The 17,600-nt window shown below is 49.5% G+C and overlaps 2 protein-coding genes across 2 annotated transcripts in view; one reads left to right on the top strand and one right to left on the bottom strand.

Moving 5' to 3' along the window:
• The window catches only part of TMEM63B (transmembrane protein 63B), a 48,421-nt gene extending 47,611 nt beyond the window's left edge, over positions 1–810 (bottom strand). Inside the window, exon 1 of the mRNA XM_030448740.1 lies at positions 597–810. The gene's annotated coding sequence lies outside the window, so the exon portion shown is untranslated. The remainder of the gene's footprint in view (positions 1–596) is intronic.
• Positions 771–9,551, top strand: MRPL14 (mitochondrial ribosomal protein L14). Its single transcript, XM_030448741.1, has 3 exons — positions 771–856; positions 7,346–7,439; positions 8,896–9,551. The coding sequence occupies exons 1-3, from the start codon at positions 820–822 to the stop codon at positions 9,260–9,262; spliced, it is 498 nt and encodes a 165-aa protein (XP_030304601.1). The 5' UTR covers positions 771–819; the 3' UTR covers positions 9,263–9,551.
• The last annotated feature ends 8,049 nt before the right edge of the window (positions 9,552–17,600 follow it).

Here is a 17,600-nt window from a genome sequence, read left to right as displayed (position 1 = left end):
GGAGGAGGACAGGCAGCTCTGCAGAGCCGAGCAGGCACAAAGGCACCCTCAGCACCCCCCCCGGCGATCGCAGGTGAGATGGAAGCCTGTGCCACTCCACACAAACGGGTTCGGCGATCCCCGGGGCACAGAAACCACGCAACCCCGCAGCGGCCGGGGCGAGGGGACGGCGCATCGGGAGGCGGCAGAGGACGGGCGCCTCGGAGGCGAGCGAGAAGCCCCGTAACCCCCCGTCACCCCACTTTTACGCATCCCAGGCGGGCCTCGGAGCGGGGAAGGCTGGAGGGAGGGGGGCACAGGCCGTTCCGCCGGCGCCGCCCCGGGCGTGCCCCTCGCCCCGCTCCGCACCGCCCCAAGATGGCAGACGGAGACCCCCGCCCGGGCCGCCCCCGCTGCGGAGCTCCGCGCAGCGGCCGCAACTCAGGCCCGTCCAAGGACGAGCGGAGCGGGCTGAGACGGGAGGCCTGAGGTGCGGCCGCTGCACAACCCCCTCCCTTCCATACTCTCCCCTCTTTCCCCCCAGTAACCGGCGGCGGCGAGCAGCGGCCCCGGGCCCGCCTGGCCTGAAAGAGCCGTGTCTGCCATACCCCGCTTACCCCTTGTCAGGTGCGGACTGAGCTCCCCCTCCGCTTAGCTCCGCCGGGCCGGACGCTGCAGTGTCGCGCAGCGTTGCGCCGCGCACGGGAGCGATCGGTGGCGGTTCGGTTCGTTTCGGCTCGGCTGGGCTCGACGCGGGGCGGGACCCCAGATGGGAGGAGCGCGGAGACTCCGTCCCTGCACGGCGGTGGGCGGGCCCCTGGGGCGGTGGCGGTTACGCGCATGCGCCGGGGCTGGAGGGGCTGCGTTCCCTTTGGAGGTGCGCGGCGGGGGGTGTGGGGCCTGCGCTTAGTGCGGACGGGGTGGGGGGGGCCAGGGCGGCCCCGGGAGTGGTGGTCGGGAGCGGAGCGGACGCTGGGTGGGGGCAGCCGAACGTCCGCCGTCACACCGCCCCTCAGCTGCAGCACCGCCGCCGCGGGGCTTTAGGCCTCCCGGATGGGGCAGGCCGGGGCCTGCGGGCTTGGCGGCCTAAGGGCGGCCTTGTCCTGCCGCCGAGCCGGGCTGGGCTGCCACCGGCGTTCTGGCTTTCTCTTGAAGCTGGCGTCGGTCAGCCGGCCTCGGAGACCGCGGCTGCTCCGGGCGCTGGGGCTGGGCGAGAGCGCGGTGTGTGTGCGGCTGCCGGGTTCGTGTGTCTGGACGGTCTGTGTCTGCCCTTGCCCTAAGAAGCGGCTCTGCTGCCCGTCCCTCACGGGGAGCCCTTTGCGGGCGTCGCTGATGCTCTGTGCACAAAAAAACTTCCAAGCCCTGAGCGTACGTTGCTGCTCTACAAAGACAGCCACGGACACGGCGCGGGCGTTGGGTGGCGTGCAGCAGGGCACATTGCTGGGACATCGTGCGAGCCTTGGTGGGGCTCGCTGCTGGTCACCCCATGGAGGCAGCACCGGCTGCTCCAACCGGGCCTCAGGCTGTGCCCTAGCAGTGCGGCCCTGGGGGAGGAGGAATACGCTATCCTGACTCTGCAGCACGTCTGAGTCCCTCGGAGCGTTTCTTTGCTTCAGAATTCATGTGGAGTTGTGCTGCCGGGATTAGGTTTATGCGGGTATGAGTAGTCATGCAGCAAAGTTAGACCAAAATTCCTGTGTCCTGACAAACATGGCATTTACTCGAGTGTGTCATGAGGACTCGGGAAGTGTGGGTGATGGTCTGTACTTTTCTGGTTATTCTCCAAAAAAAATCCTTAGGAGGTCCAGTGAGTAAGGGGAGGGAATTTGGGGAAGAAGGCAGCATGACAGGTTGCTTATAAGTATGAAAGACTTCATAGTATGAAGTCAAAGCTAGATGAGCAGCCAGCCTTTTTCTAAAAGCAGGACACAGGTGCTTGACTGAGCTGTTACTGCTTGTCTCGTCCAAGCTTATCTAGGGGTGTCTTGTTTGGGAAGGAGAGAAACTGAGTTAAGTATTTTAGTGAGAAGCAAGGCTTGTTCTGGCAAAGCAGCAGATAGCTCCGTAAGGTCTTGCCTTGCAGTGTGAGTATGCCTTTGTCTTCAGGTTCATTTTCTTTTATGCCTGAATTCTGTCTGAATTGGACCTCCTTTTCTGGAGAGCCTGGAGCCAGCATCCCATGTTCTGTGAACAGCTGGCCTAGGTCAGTGGTTCTGGCCTTCTTGTTTCTGTGGTTCAGCCACAGCTCCCCACCTTCTTGTTTGTGGTGGTCTCCCTGCCACAGCTCCTATGGGAGGTGCTGCTACTGCTGTTTTGTGATCATACATCACTGGTGGCAAGCTGGTCACCCTGGTCAGGATTGGGAACAGAATTTGGTCTGGTGGCTTGCCACCTATTTTCCAGCTCTTGACACCTCAGTACTTCTAAAAATAGTGAAGATAGGTTTGAGAGGAGATAGTTTGCTTCAAAACTGTTTCAAACTGTTCAAAACTGTTAACAGATGTACCTGTAATGAGTTAGTGTTGGTAACTTGTATAATCAAATATCCCATCTAATAGCTAATTCTATTCATATATGGCATTCAGAAAGACTTAATTTGTCTTTGTTAATGCTGTCCTTTATTAAAGTAAAACCAGTTATGTCTTGGTAATGAATATCTTGTGTATTTTTAACACACATAAGCCTTTAATCACATCATTTCCTTTATGAGGAGAGCTGTGAATGGATTGAGTCCCATAGTTCACAGTTGTCTCTTGTAGCTCACCCTGGTAGATGATCTATAAATAAACCTGCAGTGGCAGTGTAGGGGTTTAGGTATTTGCATTGTGCATGTTGTCTTGGATTTATTTCCTGCATTTTAATGATGGATGATGGATGTAGTTAAAATCTTTGTGGTGTCCAGAACATGTCTGGTTTGGTCTCTTAGAAGATTAAAGGAGATGTTGGCCCCCACTGTCTGACTGTGCAGATTAGGTTACTACTGTTGAAGGGACTTGTGATTGAAAGGGACAGCAATACTGAATTGCTAGGGAAGAGCACTATTTAAAAGTACTTTTACTCTAGGATGCAGACAGGGTAAGAATGGCATCTTGAGTGGTTTTAGGGTGTATACACCACTCATAAAAACTTGGTGAGAGCCATGGCATGGGCCTTGTGGAGTGCTCAGATGCAGTCCTTATTCATGTTCCCATGGTTCTGTTAGTAGTGTGGATTCATACAGGCCATTCTTGTGAAGGACATCTGTATTTTTTTTTTAATGAAAGAGACCCTTTTCCTGTCCAAATCTGCTGTTGTTTCTCTGGAGATACTGTCACAGTCTAAGTCTGGGTTTGCAGTGAAAGAAGTCCCAGTCTTGTGTTTTGCCACATTCCCTTGCACCAGTATTCATGCAGCCACTGAGTAAGTTGAATCGGGGAACTGATCTAGCTGCAAATTGTGACCAATTTACATGAATGCTATAGCCAGCATAAGGGAGGTGAGGGAAATGTGATTTGGGGGAACACAGGACTTCGTTTTTTAGGACTGTGTGTCTTGACGTCTGTTCCAAGTGAAGATGTAATCCTACCCTTATCTGGAATATGTCCTTGCTTTCTATCAACTCCCTGAGGTGGTCTACTTGCGTGTTTTTACGAAAATGTTTTATGTCACCTGCTTCTGTTTGCTGGATAAAATTTTCCAGAATTCCCCCATTCAAAAGCTGCTCAAGATTGCAGTAAGTACAAGTTAGTTCTATAACCTCAAGGGAAAACAGTGAAGGTACTACAGCTTTAGTATGGTACTTGAAAATGGTGCAGTGGGTAAATAACTTCCAGAGGTTTATAACTGGCGAAGAGTTTGTTCATTGTGCGGTGTTGGAATTTGATGTTGGTCTGTGGCATTGAGTGGGGTTTGGCTGAAGGGCCCTCAAGAAGGGAGTGTTTGCTGCAGTAGGTTATTGCATGCTGTGATTTACTCATTGAAGTAGAAATGGGGTCATTTTAGCGAGTATTTGATTAACAGACTCCTTCACCCTTTCTGAATCTTACTCTGAACTCAGTGTGAGGTCGTGCTAACTTAACTGATATATAGAGTGGAGAGAAGCAAAACATCTCTTCGATTTTTGTTTTTTAAAAAATCAGTCTCTCTAACCACAAGATAGAGCCACTGCTAGAATTTGGGCACAGCAGTTTAGGAGCTGAGAGGTGGTGCAGCTGCATGTGGCCTGTGCAGTATCAACAGGGTTTTTTTTGTGTTGGGCCTTTCATTTTAGAATTACATCTGTTTAACTACTCCTCTTATCTAGTGCGAACAACTTTGAAATAAATCCTCCTTGAGCAGGAGATTGGTCTAGATGTCCTCCAAAAGTCCCTTTCAAGTTAATTCCTGTATTAGTAAGTACTAAGCAGCAGTGGTATTTTGCCCATTTAGGGTGTTGTAGAGTGCACTCCTGTATCAGTTTGGGATTACCAACAGCAGACTTCTGAGAATCCTTGCAAACTTTTCTGTGATGAGGCTTATGGGGGTAGTCTTCCCATACACCTCTTGAGCACTAAAACCTGAAGACATGGGGGAAAGCCACCTTGGGAAGCAGACTTGGGTGATCTGTGTTCCTTGTGCCCATGCTAAGGGCAGCTTCTCAGCCTTTCTGAGGCCTGCTGGCATGAGGCAACATCAGTGCTGGGAAGGAGAGAGGTGTTGGGTCATTGCTTTATAGCAGCTCTTCAAGTGCTGGCAGCAGCATGGAGCATTCCTGTGGCAGTACCAGTGTGACCGAGTGAGTGGCTTTGGTGCCCTTGGGAGTTCAGTAATCATCCACTCCTGAGGGCAGAGGAGATCAAGTGCCCCATTCACAGTCACAGAGGGAGCAAGTCCAGGCTGGGTCTGGTTGAGGAGCCCCTGGAGACAGACCCAAGCTATGACTGTTGTTTCTAGAAGGGTAGCTGGCACATTACAGTATCTGGAGATGTGATTCACTGTTCGTGAACCTGTGCATGCTGTACTCCATGCCACAGGTGCATTCTTCTCTGCCCTCCACCCCTGAGCCTTCCAGCTAATTGGAAGCATCCCCCCTGTTTACTCAGTTCCTAACAGGATGCTTCATACCAAATAATCAATCATACAAAGTTTCTTAGCTTGTGACGCATCTTAATGTACTGAGGAATAATTTTGAGGAAAGAAGGGGGTGCTGACTCATCTGGAAAAATAAACAGTCCTTGGACACTTCATGCTGTTGATGCTTCTACTAGTGGTTTTGTGACTTGAAACCTTCACTGTTGCCACAGGGTAGAAACAAACAGTGACTCCTCCCAGGAAGAGGGAGTGAGTTCAGATTTTAGGCAATACTATAGGACTTTGACATGCGATATTGAGCACATGTAAGTATGTTGGTCATGATGTTTGTGCCTCTGAGAGCAAGCAGAGCCCATGCTTGCACTGCCAGGAGCCAGTAGACCTCTCCTATCTTTATGCCGTGGTGAGGATGAACAGGCCGATCTTCTCTTGCCACTGCCTGCAGGGGTGCTAGAGGTGGGCTCCCAGTTAAGCATTCATCAAAGGCAAAGCTGACTTGCTGGTGCATGCTGCATGCAGCGTATGGATGCTGCATGGCCTCGGTGCCATTCTGGAGGAGCAATATTACCCACTGGGTTTGAGTTTCACACAGGGAAACAGTACACCCAAGTGCAGGATGGAAGACAAGCTGTTCTCCCTGCCAACACAGAGTCCGAGCAACAGAGTTGGACTTTCTGTGAAATCCTAGCACCAGCAGGGCCCAGGTAATCGGACCTTGACTGCCAACAGCAATACCACAGGGTCTTGTTTTGTTAGGATCACACAGCTGGGTGGGGAGCTGTGGAAAAAGCCAATCTTCTTGTAATCTCATTTCAGAGAAGGGACAGTGCAGGCACACTATGAAGAGAAGCTCTGAACTAATTTGGGGATCTTCTACCCCACAGAAAAGTGGCTTTGTTTAGTGAAGAAATGTAAGCTTTGGTGGTTGCTGATCTGTTCCAAACCTGCCTCTATGAGGGGCGAGGCTGTTGGCTGGACATGGTGCACTTTGCTTAAGGAGAACTGCTACAAAATTGCTGTGGTGCTCATCTCCAGTACTTCTGGTCCCCTAGTCAGGTAAAGATTACTCTGTAGGACAACCACAAACTCTAACAAATACAGGCATCTCCAAGTAAGCAAACACTGGTGAAAAATAAAAACAATAGAGAGATGCCACAGCTGTTGCATTGTCTGTCAGAACATTGTTGGTATTTTTTTCTCCCTAGAGACATTAGGTCAGCATTGTTTTAAAAATAAAAGTTAAGAAAGTGGCCTTAGAGTATATTGTTACAGTTTGTACCTGAGCTCATCAGAGCTGGCAGAGATACAATAGGTCAGTGTATTTTTAATGTTTACTTTAGAAAGGAGTGGAGCATGCATTGGTTATGCTGTCATGGCCTAAGGAAGCAGTGTCACACAGCAGTAGTTGCAGTCAGATGGAAAGTCTTAGCCCTACCTGAGCTGTTCTGAAAGAGAGCTGGCTGTAGGTCTGTGTTTTCTCCCTTCAGCTGGATCTGCTGGCATACCTGCCTGGGTCATCACTCCCTCAGCAATGTCTGGAGACCGATCCAAGTTCAGATGTGCCTTTGTGATTGCGAGTGCAAGCTGGTCCCCATCACTTTGACAGAATGAGGTTAGGGAGCTGCCATAGATGTAGTCTGGGAGGAGGGTGTGGTAAACCCGGTCAAGAGATTAATTTTGTAACTCAGGTCTGCCATACTCAGGATAGTATTCTGGTTTGGATTGAGCATACACCATAAAGTTACAATGAACTGTTTAATCTTGGGAGTGTGTGTGTGTGTAGATTGGCAAAGGTGTGGTTCTGGTCACTAAACACAGCCTGCTGAACATCTTGTATGTGCTAAGAGGGAGCAAGCCCTAGCCAGAGGAGCTTTGTCTTGTTTCCTTCTGGGAAATTTTCTGTAAGATCTGATTCCAGTCTTCTGAGTCTGTCTGGCTTTTTGCTTGGTTTTATAGGTATCACTGGTAGCTTTTACAAGTAATTGTGGTGGCTTTTGCTGGTAACTGCTGCCTCTAAATTGGTTCACATCCAAAATTCTCAAACCTGCTTTTCAGTTCACGGTGCACACGGAAGGGGCCTTACCTCTATGCACAGGAAACTGCAGTGAAATGATACTGAATCCACCTTTGTAGTACACACATCTGAATTGTACAGCCTGCTGAATTCCGCCAGTGTTTGTTGATCTGCTTTGTATCATGCTGTGGATGCTGTTTGTAGTGTGTGCTGTGGATTGCTGAGGTATTCATGGAAGAAAAAGGAAGTGAAACAAGTAGTGTCCAGTATCCAAAGTTCATAATTGTCTTGTTTCTTACACAGGGCAGGTTTCCAGAATCCAAATGGCTCTCTTAAGCAGGCAACTGGGTTTATCCTTAAGCCACCTGAGCAGTGCAGTGATCCAGCGACATTTCAGGTAATTCTAAAATCCTACTTTTGCTTTTTTTTTTTCTTAGGAGAATTTCCTGGTTCAAAGAGATGCTGTGAACTATGTCAAGCGTAGGATAACAGTATTTCTCATTCAAAAAGGATAATATAATAAAACAAAACCTTATTGTTGTCTCTTGACAGCTTATAAAGTGATCCCAAACACAAGAACAGATGCAGGTTCCTGGCAGTCTGAGTGTGGTCTGAACTTTGCGTTTTTGTGTGCTTGTAAGAGGGCTTTCAAACCTTTAGAGTGATGCAGGGGCCTGCAAGCAGAAATTGGAAATGCCTGTGTTTCTCAGCCAAGTCCCCTGCTGATACAAAACCAATTACATGTTTAAAATCATTCCAGAGTTTATAGTTTCAGTTATTTAGAGTAATTGAATCATATTGGTTGGAAAAGACATTTAAGATCAAGTCCAACTGTTAAAGGCAAGAGTAGAACACTGAAAAATTATTGCCTTGTACCTTAACAGTGTCCATTTTGTTATTTTTCTTTAGGTCCTTGTTCCAGGCTTAAGGCATTTAAAGCTTCTTAAATTAATGGGCCTCATGTTTTAAAATGCCTTGCACAAAGCTTAAAGTCTAATCCCACAGTACGCTTGGTGAAGGTATGGGGAATCTCTCCCATATAGCTCTTTGAAGGGTCAGGGATTCAGTTTATAGGGTGAGTATAGTCATTCCCATGACTTTGGTCTAGAAAGGGGATTAAGACAATGCTCAGGGCTAGATTGTGTCATAGTTCCAGACACTATCTTGAATAGTTATCTAAGTGTTACTGGCTGTCTCAGTTAATGGGCTGTGTGAGAGCATTGTTCAGTAGACATTTAAAGGATATATATATGCTGACAGTCTGCAGAGGTGAGGTGTGCTACTGTAGGACAGTCTCATTGAGAGAATTTGCTTTGTGCTGGGCCTGCTTTGGATATGGTAGAGTTTTGCTTGAAGGCTGTGGTAGAAATGAAGGAAGGAAAGGAAAAGCCCTTATTAGAAGAATAAGTCCTTATTATTGAAGAGAAGTCCTTATTATTGGGGACTGGGTGCAAGACTGAAAGAGTGTGATTTGAGTCTTAGCTTCCTGTAGGCTGCTTGTGGCAGAAGCAAGCACATTGTTTTGCATGTAAATTGAAGCTGAATGGAATAATCTGCAGTCGCTAAAAAGTTCAGTTAAATGCAAGCCACTCTTCATGCCATCTTCTAGTCATGTTTTGGAGTAGAATGTTCTTTTTCTGTTTGACATTTGGTGGAGTGTGCAAAGCCCGAAGTAGCATCTGGCTTTCAAAGAGCACATTGAATGCAGTCAGTGTGTCACCCATGTGGCATGTATTTGTTGCTGGCGCCCTCCGAGTGGTTTCTGTAATGACAAGATCCTGTGCTGGGTTTGCCCTTGCTTCCCGACGTTTATTGACAAGATCTCTCTCTCATTCCTTCTTGTCTTTTGGCAGCACCACTGGGGCATGCCGAGCGATACAGAAACTCACCCGTGTGCGAGTGGTGGACAACAGCAGCTTGGGTAACACACCCTACCACCGACCACCAAAATGTATCCATGTGTATAACAAGACTGGAGTTGGCAAAGTAGGAGATAAAATCCTTCTGGCTATCAAAGGAGAAAAGAAGAAGGCTTTGATTGTAGGGCACAAGATGCCTGGTCCCCCCATGACACCTAGGTTTGATTCCAACAATGTGGTACTCATAGAAGACAATGGAAATCCAGTAGGGACTAGAATAAAAACACCAATACCCTATATCCTGCGGCAAAGAGAAGGAGAGTTCTCCAAAGTATTGGCCATCGCCCGCAGCTTTGTATGAAAGCTAAAAAAGGTTTCTGGACATCCTGGTTATATGCTTTCATACAATAGCTGTTCCTTGGTCCTTTTCTGGAAAATGGTGAAGTGTGAATAAATTGGCTCATCAAGAGTCTCTCATTTAAGAAACACAAACAAGTATTTTAAATGCTGAAATACCTTGTTTCTCTCCAAAATAATGTTGATCTATTTCACAGAACTTCTGCAGTGCTTTGGGGCAATGCTCCTTCACGCTTACTGCCCTGGTGTTGTGAATTTGGTCTCTAATCATTAAAATCAGAACATGAAAATCCTTCTTGTTTTATGCTGGTTTTGCTCTCTTTTTCCTATTTCTGCCTTTCTCAGTCACACAGAAACAAGACACAAAGTGCTCTCTTTGACCCAGTGACACTGGGGTCTATAAAATTGATTCACATGTAATAGGGTAGGAGAGATGCATAATGATTTGTGCCTTGGGCACCTTTAGTAAAAGCATTAGTATCCACATCTTTGCTTAAGAGAGGTCTTTAGGAGGAATCAGGATTGACCTACATGATGGCATTCAGCTTTGGTGGTGTGTGGTTGAACAGGATGTGCTGGAGATGGGGAAGCAGAGGTAGGACAGGATGGTGATCTGGGTAGATTTGAGATGCAGCCTATCCTCTCCATCCCAACCTTGAGGAGTTGTGTTCCCCAAGTAACACAAGAGCTGTGTTCCAACTGAAAGGTCAACAGAAAAAACCTTCCTTTTGGACTGGTTTTCAGGACCATATCAGACATTTGCACATTAGTGTGCAAATGCTACTGCATTGTTTTCAGGGCCAGCAGTGGTCCAGGAGCCAAACAGATGTCTTTTTATGAGCTAAACAGGGAAACTGTGCCCATGTAAGGTAAAGGGACATCAGAGCACAGCACTCCTGCAAACAACAGTGTTTGTGAAGAGGGTGCAGGGGAGGCAGCCAGCAGTAGTCTAGTCAGCTACAGGCACCAGGTGGCTCCTCATAGGTCTAGTGGCAGTAGCAGCTGGCTGAGCTTTGTCCCTCAACCTTTCCTCCCTGTCATACTGGGCAAGCTCCTCACCTTAATCATGCCTTGCCCGAATGAGGAAGTGTCTGAGGACTGCAGTGCTGAGCTATACCACATTAACTGGTTACTCCTGGCAGATGTATGGAATCCACTTTGCCCGTGGAAAAGGTGAGCCCTTGATCCTCTCATACTCCATTGCTTCAAGTAACGCAGGTAAGATAACATCAAATTCAAATTTAGTCTCAACTTAAGTGACAGCTCTGTCCACCTTAGAAAGACCTCCCTGTGAACTGGTGGGGCCCAAGCCTCTGTGCTGCCCAGTTCAGTGGGAGAGCAGAATCAGCTGCTGCTGGCAGCATTTCCCTTCCTGTTGTTCATGGGCTCATGGACTCTGGATCTGCTGCTCTGAATCCTCCTGAACCCCGTGGGCACTGCTGTTAAGCCCCCAGCCTGTTTCCCTGTCCTCTGCCTGCTGGCACAGTAGCAGAGCTGACACTTGCCTGGCTGATGTCAGCCTTCCAGTCTATCCAAGTGGAGCCAACTTCCAGGAGGAAGTTTCCATGCTCAGGACTGACTGAGCAGGAGGGTGAAGAGACTGAGCGTGGCAGTCACAGTGACAAGCGTGACTGGCATCCCTGCCTCGGGTGGGCTTTGCCTCCACCCCAGGGTACCGTCTGACTGCTTGGGCATCGCTCACTGCCTTTTTAATCCCGTGCTTAGATTTGTTCTGGGATGCTCCCGGGGAGCCCATGTTTGGCCTGAAAGGCTTTTCTACGAGCAGCTTCGCTCGCCTTTTGGCGATGCTCATCACCACTCCTTGCCGGGGAGCGGGGTGACGACCTCTCGGGAGGTTCTGCCCGGCCCGGCATCCTCTGGCGAGCCGGCCGGGCCCTCTAGTGGCTCCCTGGAGCGGGCCGGCAGCCCGCGTCCCTCCTCCCCGGCCGATCCCGGGGCGTGGGGCTACCCGGGCTCTGCTCAAAGTTGAGGGGCTTTAGCAGGCACGGTGTGCACAGCTCGGATCCTGAGGCCAGGGAAGCTCTGTGCAGAGCTGCAGGGTGCTGATTTACCCTGCCATCTGCGGATAAATCCCCACAGACCACCTCAGGTGGTTTTTTTTTTCTTTTTTTCAAAGCTCATCCCAGTAGCAGGCTGAAATATTTGAAGTTAAAAGAAAAAAGGTCTGTATTTTAATGCATATTTAGTGCAAGTTCTTATGCCACTTGACAGCTCTGTGGTCTTGCTTTATAAAACATTCTGAAACCTTTTAAAATCCCCCAACACCAATAAACACATAAACACTTTTTTGGTTTTTTATAAGCAAATCATAAGTGAGCCACTTGGCATACCTGTCATGCCCTTCCTGCAGAGAGAAGGAGCTGAGGCGTCCTCAGTGTATATGCTTTTGAGAATAGAAGAGTAAGATGGCTTCTGCTGACACAGGGCTGGAATATATATTTTCAAATGGCACTTGTACAGGGTATTTTGTTTTTGTGTAAAGGCTGTGGACACAGAAGAAGTGGGGTCCACCCCAAGCTGGAACAGCCTGGTCCCATCTAGCCTGGTTTATAATTCATCTAAAGGGTTGCTTTCTTGTGAGGTTTCTGTTTGGCAACAATTCCAGCCTTGAAGTGTCTCTCCCAGTAGGACCCGAGGGCCTGCAAACAATCCTTGTTTTTCTTGTCCTGACCATAAGGGCTATGGAGTTCCCCATGGGATGCACAGAGGGATGCTCTTTGGATATTAAATATTTCACAGAATACTTGCTAATAACTTTCCAGTGTTTCACTGGGGAAGAGGTTTGTGGGGAGAGGGCATCAGAGGAAGTGGGCGAGACAATGCATCATACTTGAGATTAGAATGTGAAGCGATGCTTTATTTCTAAGTAAACTGATATGTGGAACTAAATCCTTAACCTTGGAGCTTAACAAGCAGACATACAGACAGCTAAGCTAAGCATATCCCATAGAGTGTCTCCTGCAGTTTTTACACGTCTTTCCCAATCAAGGAACGCGGCCTTGGCAGAAATCCCCAGCCCATGGTGACAGCTCTGCAATTGGTGAATTCCAGGCACAGCCTCATGCAGCATCTCTCTGAAAGGTAAGGGCCCATCTTGTGGATGAGCCCTTAGCCTGTTCCCACCCCTCCCACTGAATTCAGCCCCACCATCATGAGAAGGTCAGATCCTGACTGGCCCAGCACTGCTCTGGCAGCAGAGCCCGCACAGGCAGGAGCATGTGGGTAGCACCTTCTCAGCAGCCCAGACTGATGAAGGTTGTCCTTGCTTTCTCTATTTTCCTTCAAGCCAACCTTGTATTCCAGGTTCTCTCTTGTTTTGACACAGGGGATGAGACCTGTTTGTTCACAGCTCCCAGGCTAGCCCCTGCTCTGCTCTGGACATACCAAAGCCTTCTTGAGCAGTGAGGTAGCAGTGTCCTGGGAGGCACTGATGGGTTTCCTGGGTCCACCTTGCTGCATCCTTCTTTGGGATCCACCTGAGACTGAGCTCTCTTCAAATGGGAGACTTTTCCTTGTGCTGAATCCATCCTGCAAGGAAATCAGATGTGATTTCCTTTGTAGGAAGCAGTTCTTGCAGGCCCTTTTCTTGATGGATGGTTGCAGGCTGGTGGGATGATTCCCTCAGAGGAGGGACTGGCAAAAAACCCACCACCTACCTCAGTGGCTGCCAGAGGGTCATTCTCTCCCCTGCTCCATATTTATGGTTAGTGTTCTGCTATTGACATGATAAATGGGAAAATTTCCCAGCTTGAGACAGTGCTTAGGAGGAATTCTCTCATCTTGTGTGCAGCCCCTAGGAGCTGCCACTTGTTGCAGAGGGAATGGGGGAGCTGAAGGCAGGGCACTCTCAGTTTCTTCTTGCTCCATTACAAATGTGCCTTCCCTGTCAGCTCCCACTGCACCCATGGGATAGTGACCTTTCCTGTCTGTTTGCATATGGGGTTTATGTCAGATGAAGCTCCCAAGAGGCTGCCTATTCCATTGGTAATGGTGGGGACTTTGTGCCCAGACACTTTTCCATGGAGGTTGGGGGAGAGGGGTCTTTTCTAAGGGTAGAGAGGGATGGCCTTTGTAGAGATGCTTGCCCAGAAAAGACAAGCAGTGGGGTTCTCTGCTGAAGGCCAGGGTCTGGAAAGAGACAGGCAAGCACTCGAGATTAGCTGACCGTGAGAAGGGGTGTCCCCAAAAGGAAGCGGGTGAGACAGATTATCACAGAGGGATGCAGTGGGGAGCTGATGTCTTCCATCTGCTTGGAGACGGAGGCTGGGAGACAGGCAGCCCTGTTGCATGGCCCTGCGCCAGCAGGGTGGATGGATAGCAGAGCTGGGGGAGGCAGCTGGTCACTTTGAGGGCTGGGAGGAGAAGGAGATGGCCCAAACCCCAGCCAAACAGGGGACAGTGTAGCCAGAGGCCCGATTTTGGTCCAAAGTGAGCATCCCTTGGTTGGTGGGGGTGGGGGGTGGAAGCTGCACATCCCAGAGCAGGAGGCTAGATGGCAATGTGAGCGTGATGTTGTGCCCAGCACTCTGTCCCCACAGCCCCCCAAGCTGCTAGGAGGGCCCCTAAGCCTGACTGACAGAGCTCCAGAGCCAAAATCTCCCAGCCTGGCTGACATGCCAGAGCCCAAATCTCCCTCTGTCAGCATGTTCTCCAGCTGCTGGCCCGCAACAGGACAGTGGAGCCATGGCCAGTGAGGAGGAGGAAGATGGAGACTTTGAGTCTGACCTGGTCCTTCAAGGAAAGACCTGGCAAGAGCCAGGGAGCTCTGACTAGGGCTGAGCCCCATCTTCACAAGGAGGTGTTGAGTGGTCAGGGGTGGCAAGGTCACATCTGAACCCCTGTCCCATTTTGGTGAGGGTCAGCTAGGGTAGGAAAATCAATGGGAAGATGGGTCTGCAAGTGGTGCAGTGACTCCCAGGGGGCTGACAGCTGCTTGTGGTAGGGAGACGAGGGATGCAAAGGCCTGCCCAGTTGTGGGATGCTGGCTTGTGGGTGGTATGGGCTACAAAGGGGTTGGCAGCAGGGAGGTGCAGCCAAGCTCTCTAGGGGAGCCCTGGACTGCGCCACTCTCCTGATGCAAAACATACCCGCAAATTGAATTTTGAAATGCATTTAGAAACCCCCTGTCGGAGTCTTTCACAGAGAGGTAGATGCCAAATCCCCTTCCCTGAGGGAGAGGTTTGCCAAGCCTCAGGCAACGAGTTGGGGGGGGTGCAGCCTGAGCAACATTTTCCACCCAGGGGCAGGGACGCAGCAGGAAGATCCCTCTGATCCCTTCTGATGAGAGTTGTCAATTTTTAATCCATCTGATTCTCTTTGGGACATGGTCGTGCTATTTAAGATCCACACAACCCAGAGAGAGCAAAGAAGACCAGGAAATGGCTGGACCCAGGGCTCACTTGTTTATATCATGCTGCTACTGTTCAAGATAGACAAGGGCAGGGAGAGAGCATCCATCAGGGAGGTTGTACAAGGAAAACCCAAGGGTCTGGCAGGGGCAAAGAACTTGGAGTGAGGGGAGGAGGCTGAGGCTGGCAGATTTACCAGGACAGAGCCTTAAGGTCAATTTGGGTGGTCACTGCCCAAAATGCTCTCCAAGGAGTGAGTTAGCACTGACTGAAGCCTTGTTAACTTGTTTTCTGAGTAGTTTCTGCCATTCTCCAGCATAAGAAATGGGGTGGTGAGTGATACTGAATCTAGTCTTAATGCTGTTGTGTAAATCAGTAGTGGAGCCCCAAGTAAGCTTGTACATGCTGGGCTTGTCAGCTTATCTCAGCAGCTGTCAGGGGTAGAGGATGTGAATTTTCCTAGGCCTCGCACAGCTACACCCTCTAACAAGAAAACAGAATTGGAAAGCTCAGGAATGTCTAGCCTGGAGAAGGAAGATTAGTGAGGGCTCACAACAGAAGGATAAAAAGAAGGATGTGAAGAAAGCACATCAGGCACATCCATTCACCCTGCCTGAGAGTGCAATAGAGGTGGCATTCACTCAAACAGTCTGGCAGAGGAAATAAAATTATGTTTTTTTTCCATTTTTCCTTTCACCCAAAGCACAAACTTCCCCATAGAATTCCTTGCTCCATGACACAAGCAAGCTTCACTGGTTGATACAGCTCGAAGGGGAGCTGGATGCTCACCTCTGTGCCAGCTATAACATGCTCAGTATGAATAGTACATATGCCCTCCCCAAAAGCTTGGTAAGTCTTGTGCCCAGTTATTGTGGTGCAGACACTGAAGAAAGACTGTCACCTGGGCTTCTGACGTATGAACTTTGAAAATGTCAGATGGCTGTAAACTCCGGGAACCTAATATGGTACTTTAAAAATGGACATGCAAGCCCCAAGATACAACATGGACAAGACAGAGCCTGTGAAGCAAATCCAAGGTCATTTGGGTTGTGTAAGATCATACTCCAGATCTTTCTCTCTCTAACACAGATGAGATGCTCTTCAAAGCTCTGGCCTTTCTTTGCTGGTTTGGGGAGCTCAGGGGTGAGAGGGGCACTAGAGAGTATTCTCCAGGGCCAAGACCAGGACATTGTGGTCCCACAACTCCTGTACAGTGAAGCTAGCCCTCTGCTTGGCTGGAGGCATGGTAGGGGGTTCTTTGTCAGCTGAAGGACTGCAGCTCTGTGAAGGGCTCAGCAAGTATCCTGTGTTGGGTACCAAGGTGCTTCCAGCAGCAACCTACAGCAGCTGTACCCCAGGCTGCCTGTATAGTGTGAGGAAAGGTGATCAAGCTCCATTCAGAGCCCACCAGCTTCTCTTTCAGCCAGGATCCACCAGAGCAGGGCAGGAAAAAGAATAAGCCAGGGGAGGACCACTCCAATGAAATTCTCATCTCTTACCTCTCGTGTAGCTGTGCCTCCAGCTGAGGCTGTCCTCACACCAAGTGCTTTGATGGGCTTCCGGAGTGCTTCTTTAACTCACCAGTATGAGTGTGGGTGGTGGCTGACCTTCAGCCCTCAAGAGCTGAAAACTCCCAGGTATAGTAACATCACACTATGGCATTCACCCATGGATGCAGGGGGCCATCACTGGGCTTGTAACTATGGAGATACAGCCCAGAGTCTCTTCCTCTGATGAGACCCCATTTGTGACCGTGGCACCCCAGTACCCTGGTTTCCACTACTAGATGCAGCTCTTGGAATCAAAGAACTTACTACTTTAGCTTTAAAGGCTAGGGTCTGACCCCAGAGGATGTAAAACACTCCTTCCTACAATTTCTGGGACAACACAATGAAGAGATTTGAAATATTAGTGGTGCCTTATGGGCTCTGAAAAGAGGAATATTTCATTAGCTGGGAGAACAGGGGAAGCATGGAACTCTGGGGAGCATGTTCCACTTTCTGCATCCAAAGAGGTAGGAAGAGTTCAGGTGATCCCTGATATTTGTCCTGCCAAGCCTGGTCCTACTCAATGAAGCAGCAACCCTATGCTGGGACAGGTGGATGTGATACAGAGGGGTAAATGATGTCTGACACATGCTGCTAGCCCAGCAGCAGTTCCCTGGAGGCACTGACAAGAGGAGACCACTGGTCTGGCAGAAGCTGGTCTGGTTCACTAGTCTGGCAGAAGCTGAACAGACCAGAGTGCATTTCTTATCCCAGTACTTCAGGCCATCCCTAGAGGAGCCCTGCCTGGACCCCCAGGTGCCATTTTGTCCTGACTTTCACACTTTGCTCCTGGGATGTGCAGGACTTGGGCAGGTGGTACCTGTCTCCAGTGCAAGAGGGGTTATTGCTCCTGCAGGATGAGGTTTTGTGCTTTTGGATTTGTGTGAACAGAGAAAATGGTTCTGTACTGTCCAGCTACCTGAGCTTTGCTCATACCCATGTCTACATTCCTCTTCAAAACAAGTCCCAAGGACCCCATATGTGTCTGGACCATTGTGGGAAAGTCTCCAGTTCACTGATGGCAGAAAACTCATTGCTCAGAGGGGTAGGTAAAGTGAGGAGAGGAGGTGGTAGGATGGAAGATGTAATCTTTGCCCTTGTTTCCGGAGGTTCATGGCCCTTCTCCAGGAGGCCCTAGACAGTTCCAGGAAGCCTCAGATCTCTTTCATGATGCTAACAGCAGTAAATATCTGGCTTAACTGGCTTCACAAGTCTACTGCTTTGCCCTTAATATGATTTGGCTCAGTCTTGAGGAGGAGGGACAATTCCCCAGGAGACCTTACCTGCGGTGGGTTGAGCTGAGGACACAGGAACCTCCAGGGCATCAAACCCAGACCTGAGAAGACATTTCCCTCCAGGAGACTTGGAAGCTCAGGCACTGGGACAGGGAGGAAAGGGAAGTCAGACCAGCCTTCTGCCTGCATAA

Source organism: Calypte anna, chromosome 3 (assembly GCF_003957555.1).
Source record: "Calypte anna isolate BGI_N300 chromosome 3, bCalAnn1_v1.p, whole genome shotgun sequence".
In the NCBI taxonomy this organism is placed as follows: domain Eukaryota; kingdom Metazoa; phylum Chordata; class Aves; order Apodiformes; family Trochilidae; genus Calypte; species Calypte anna.
This window is presented reverse-complemented; position numbering and strand designations above follow the sequence as displayed.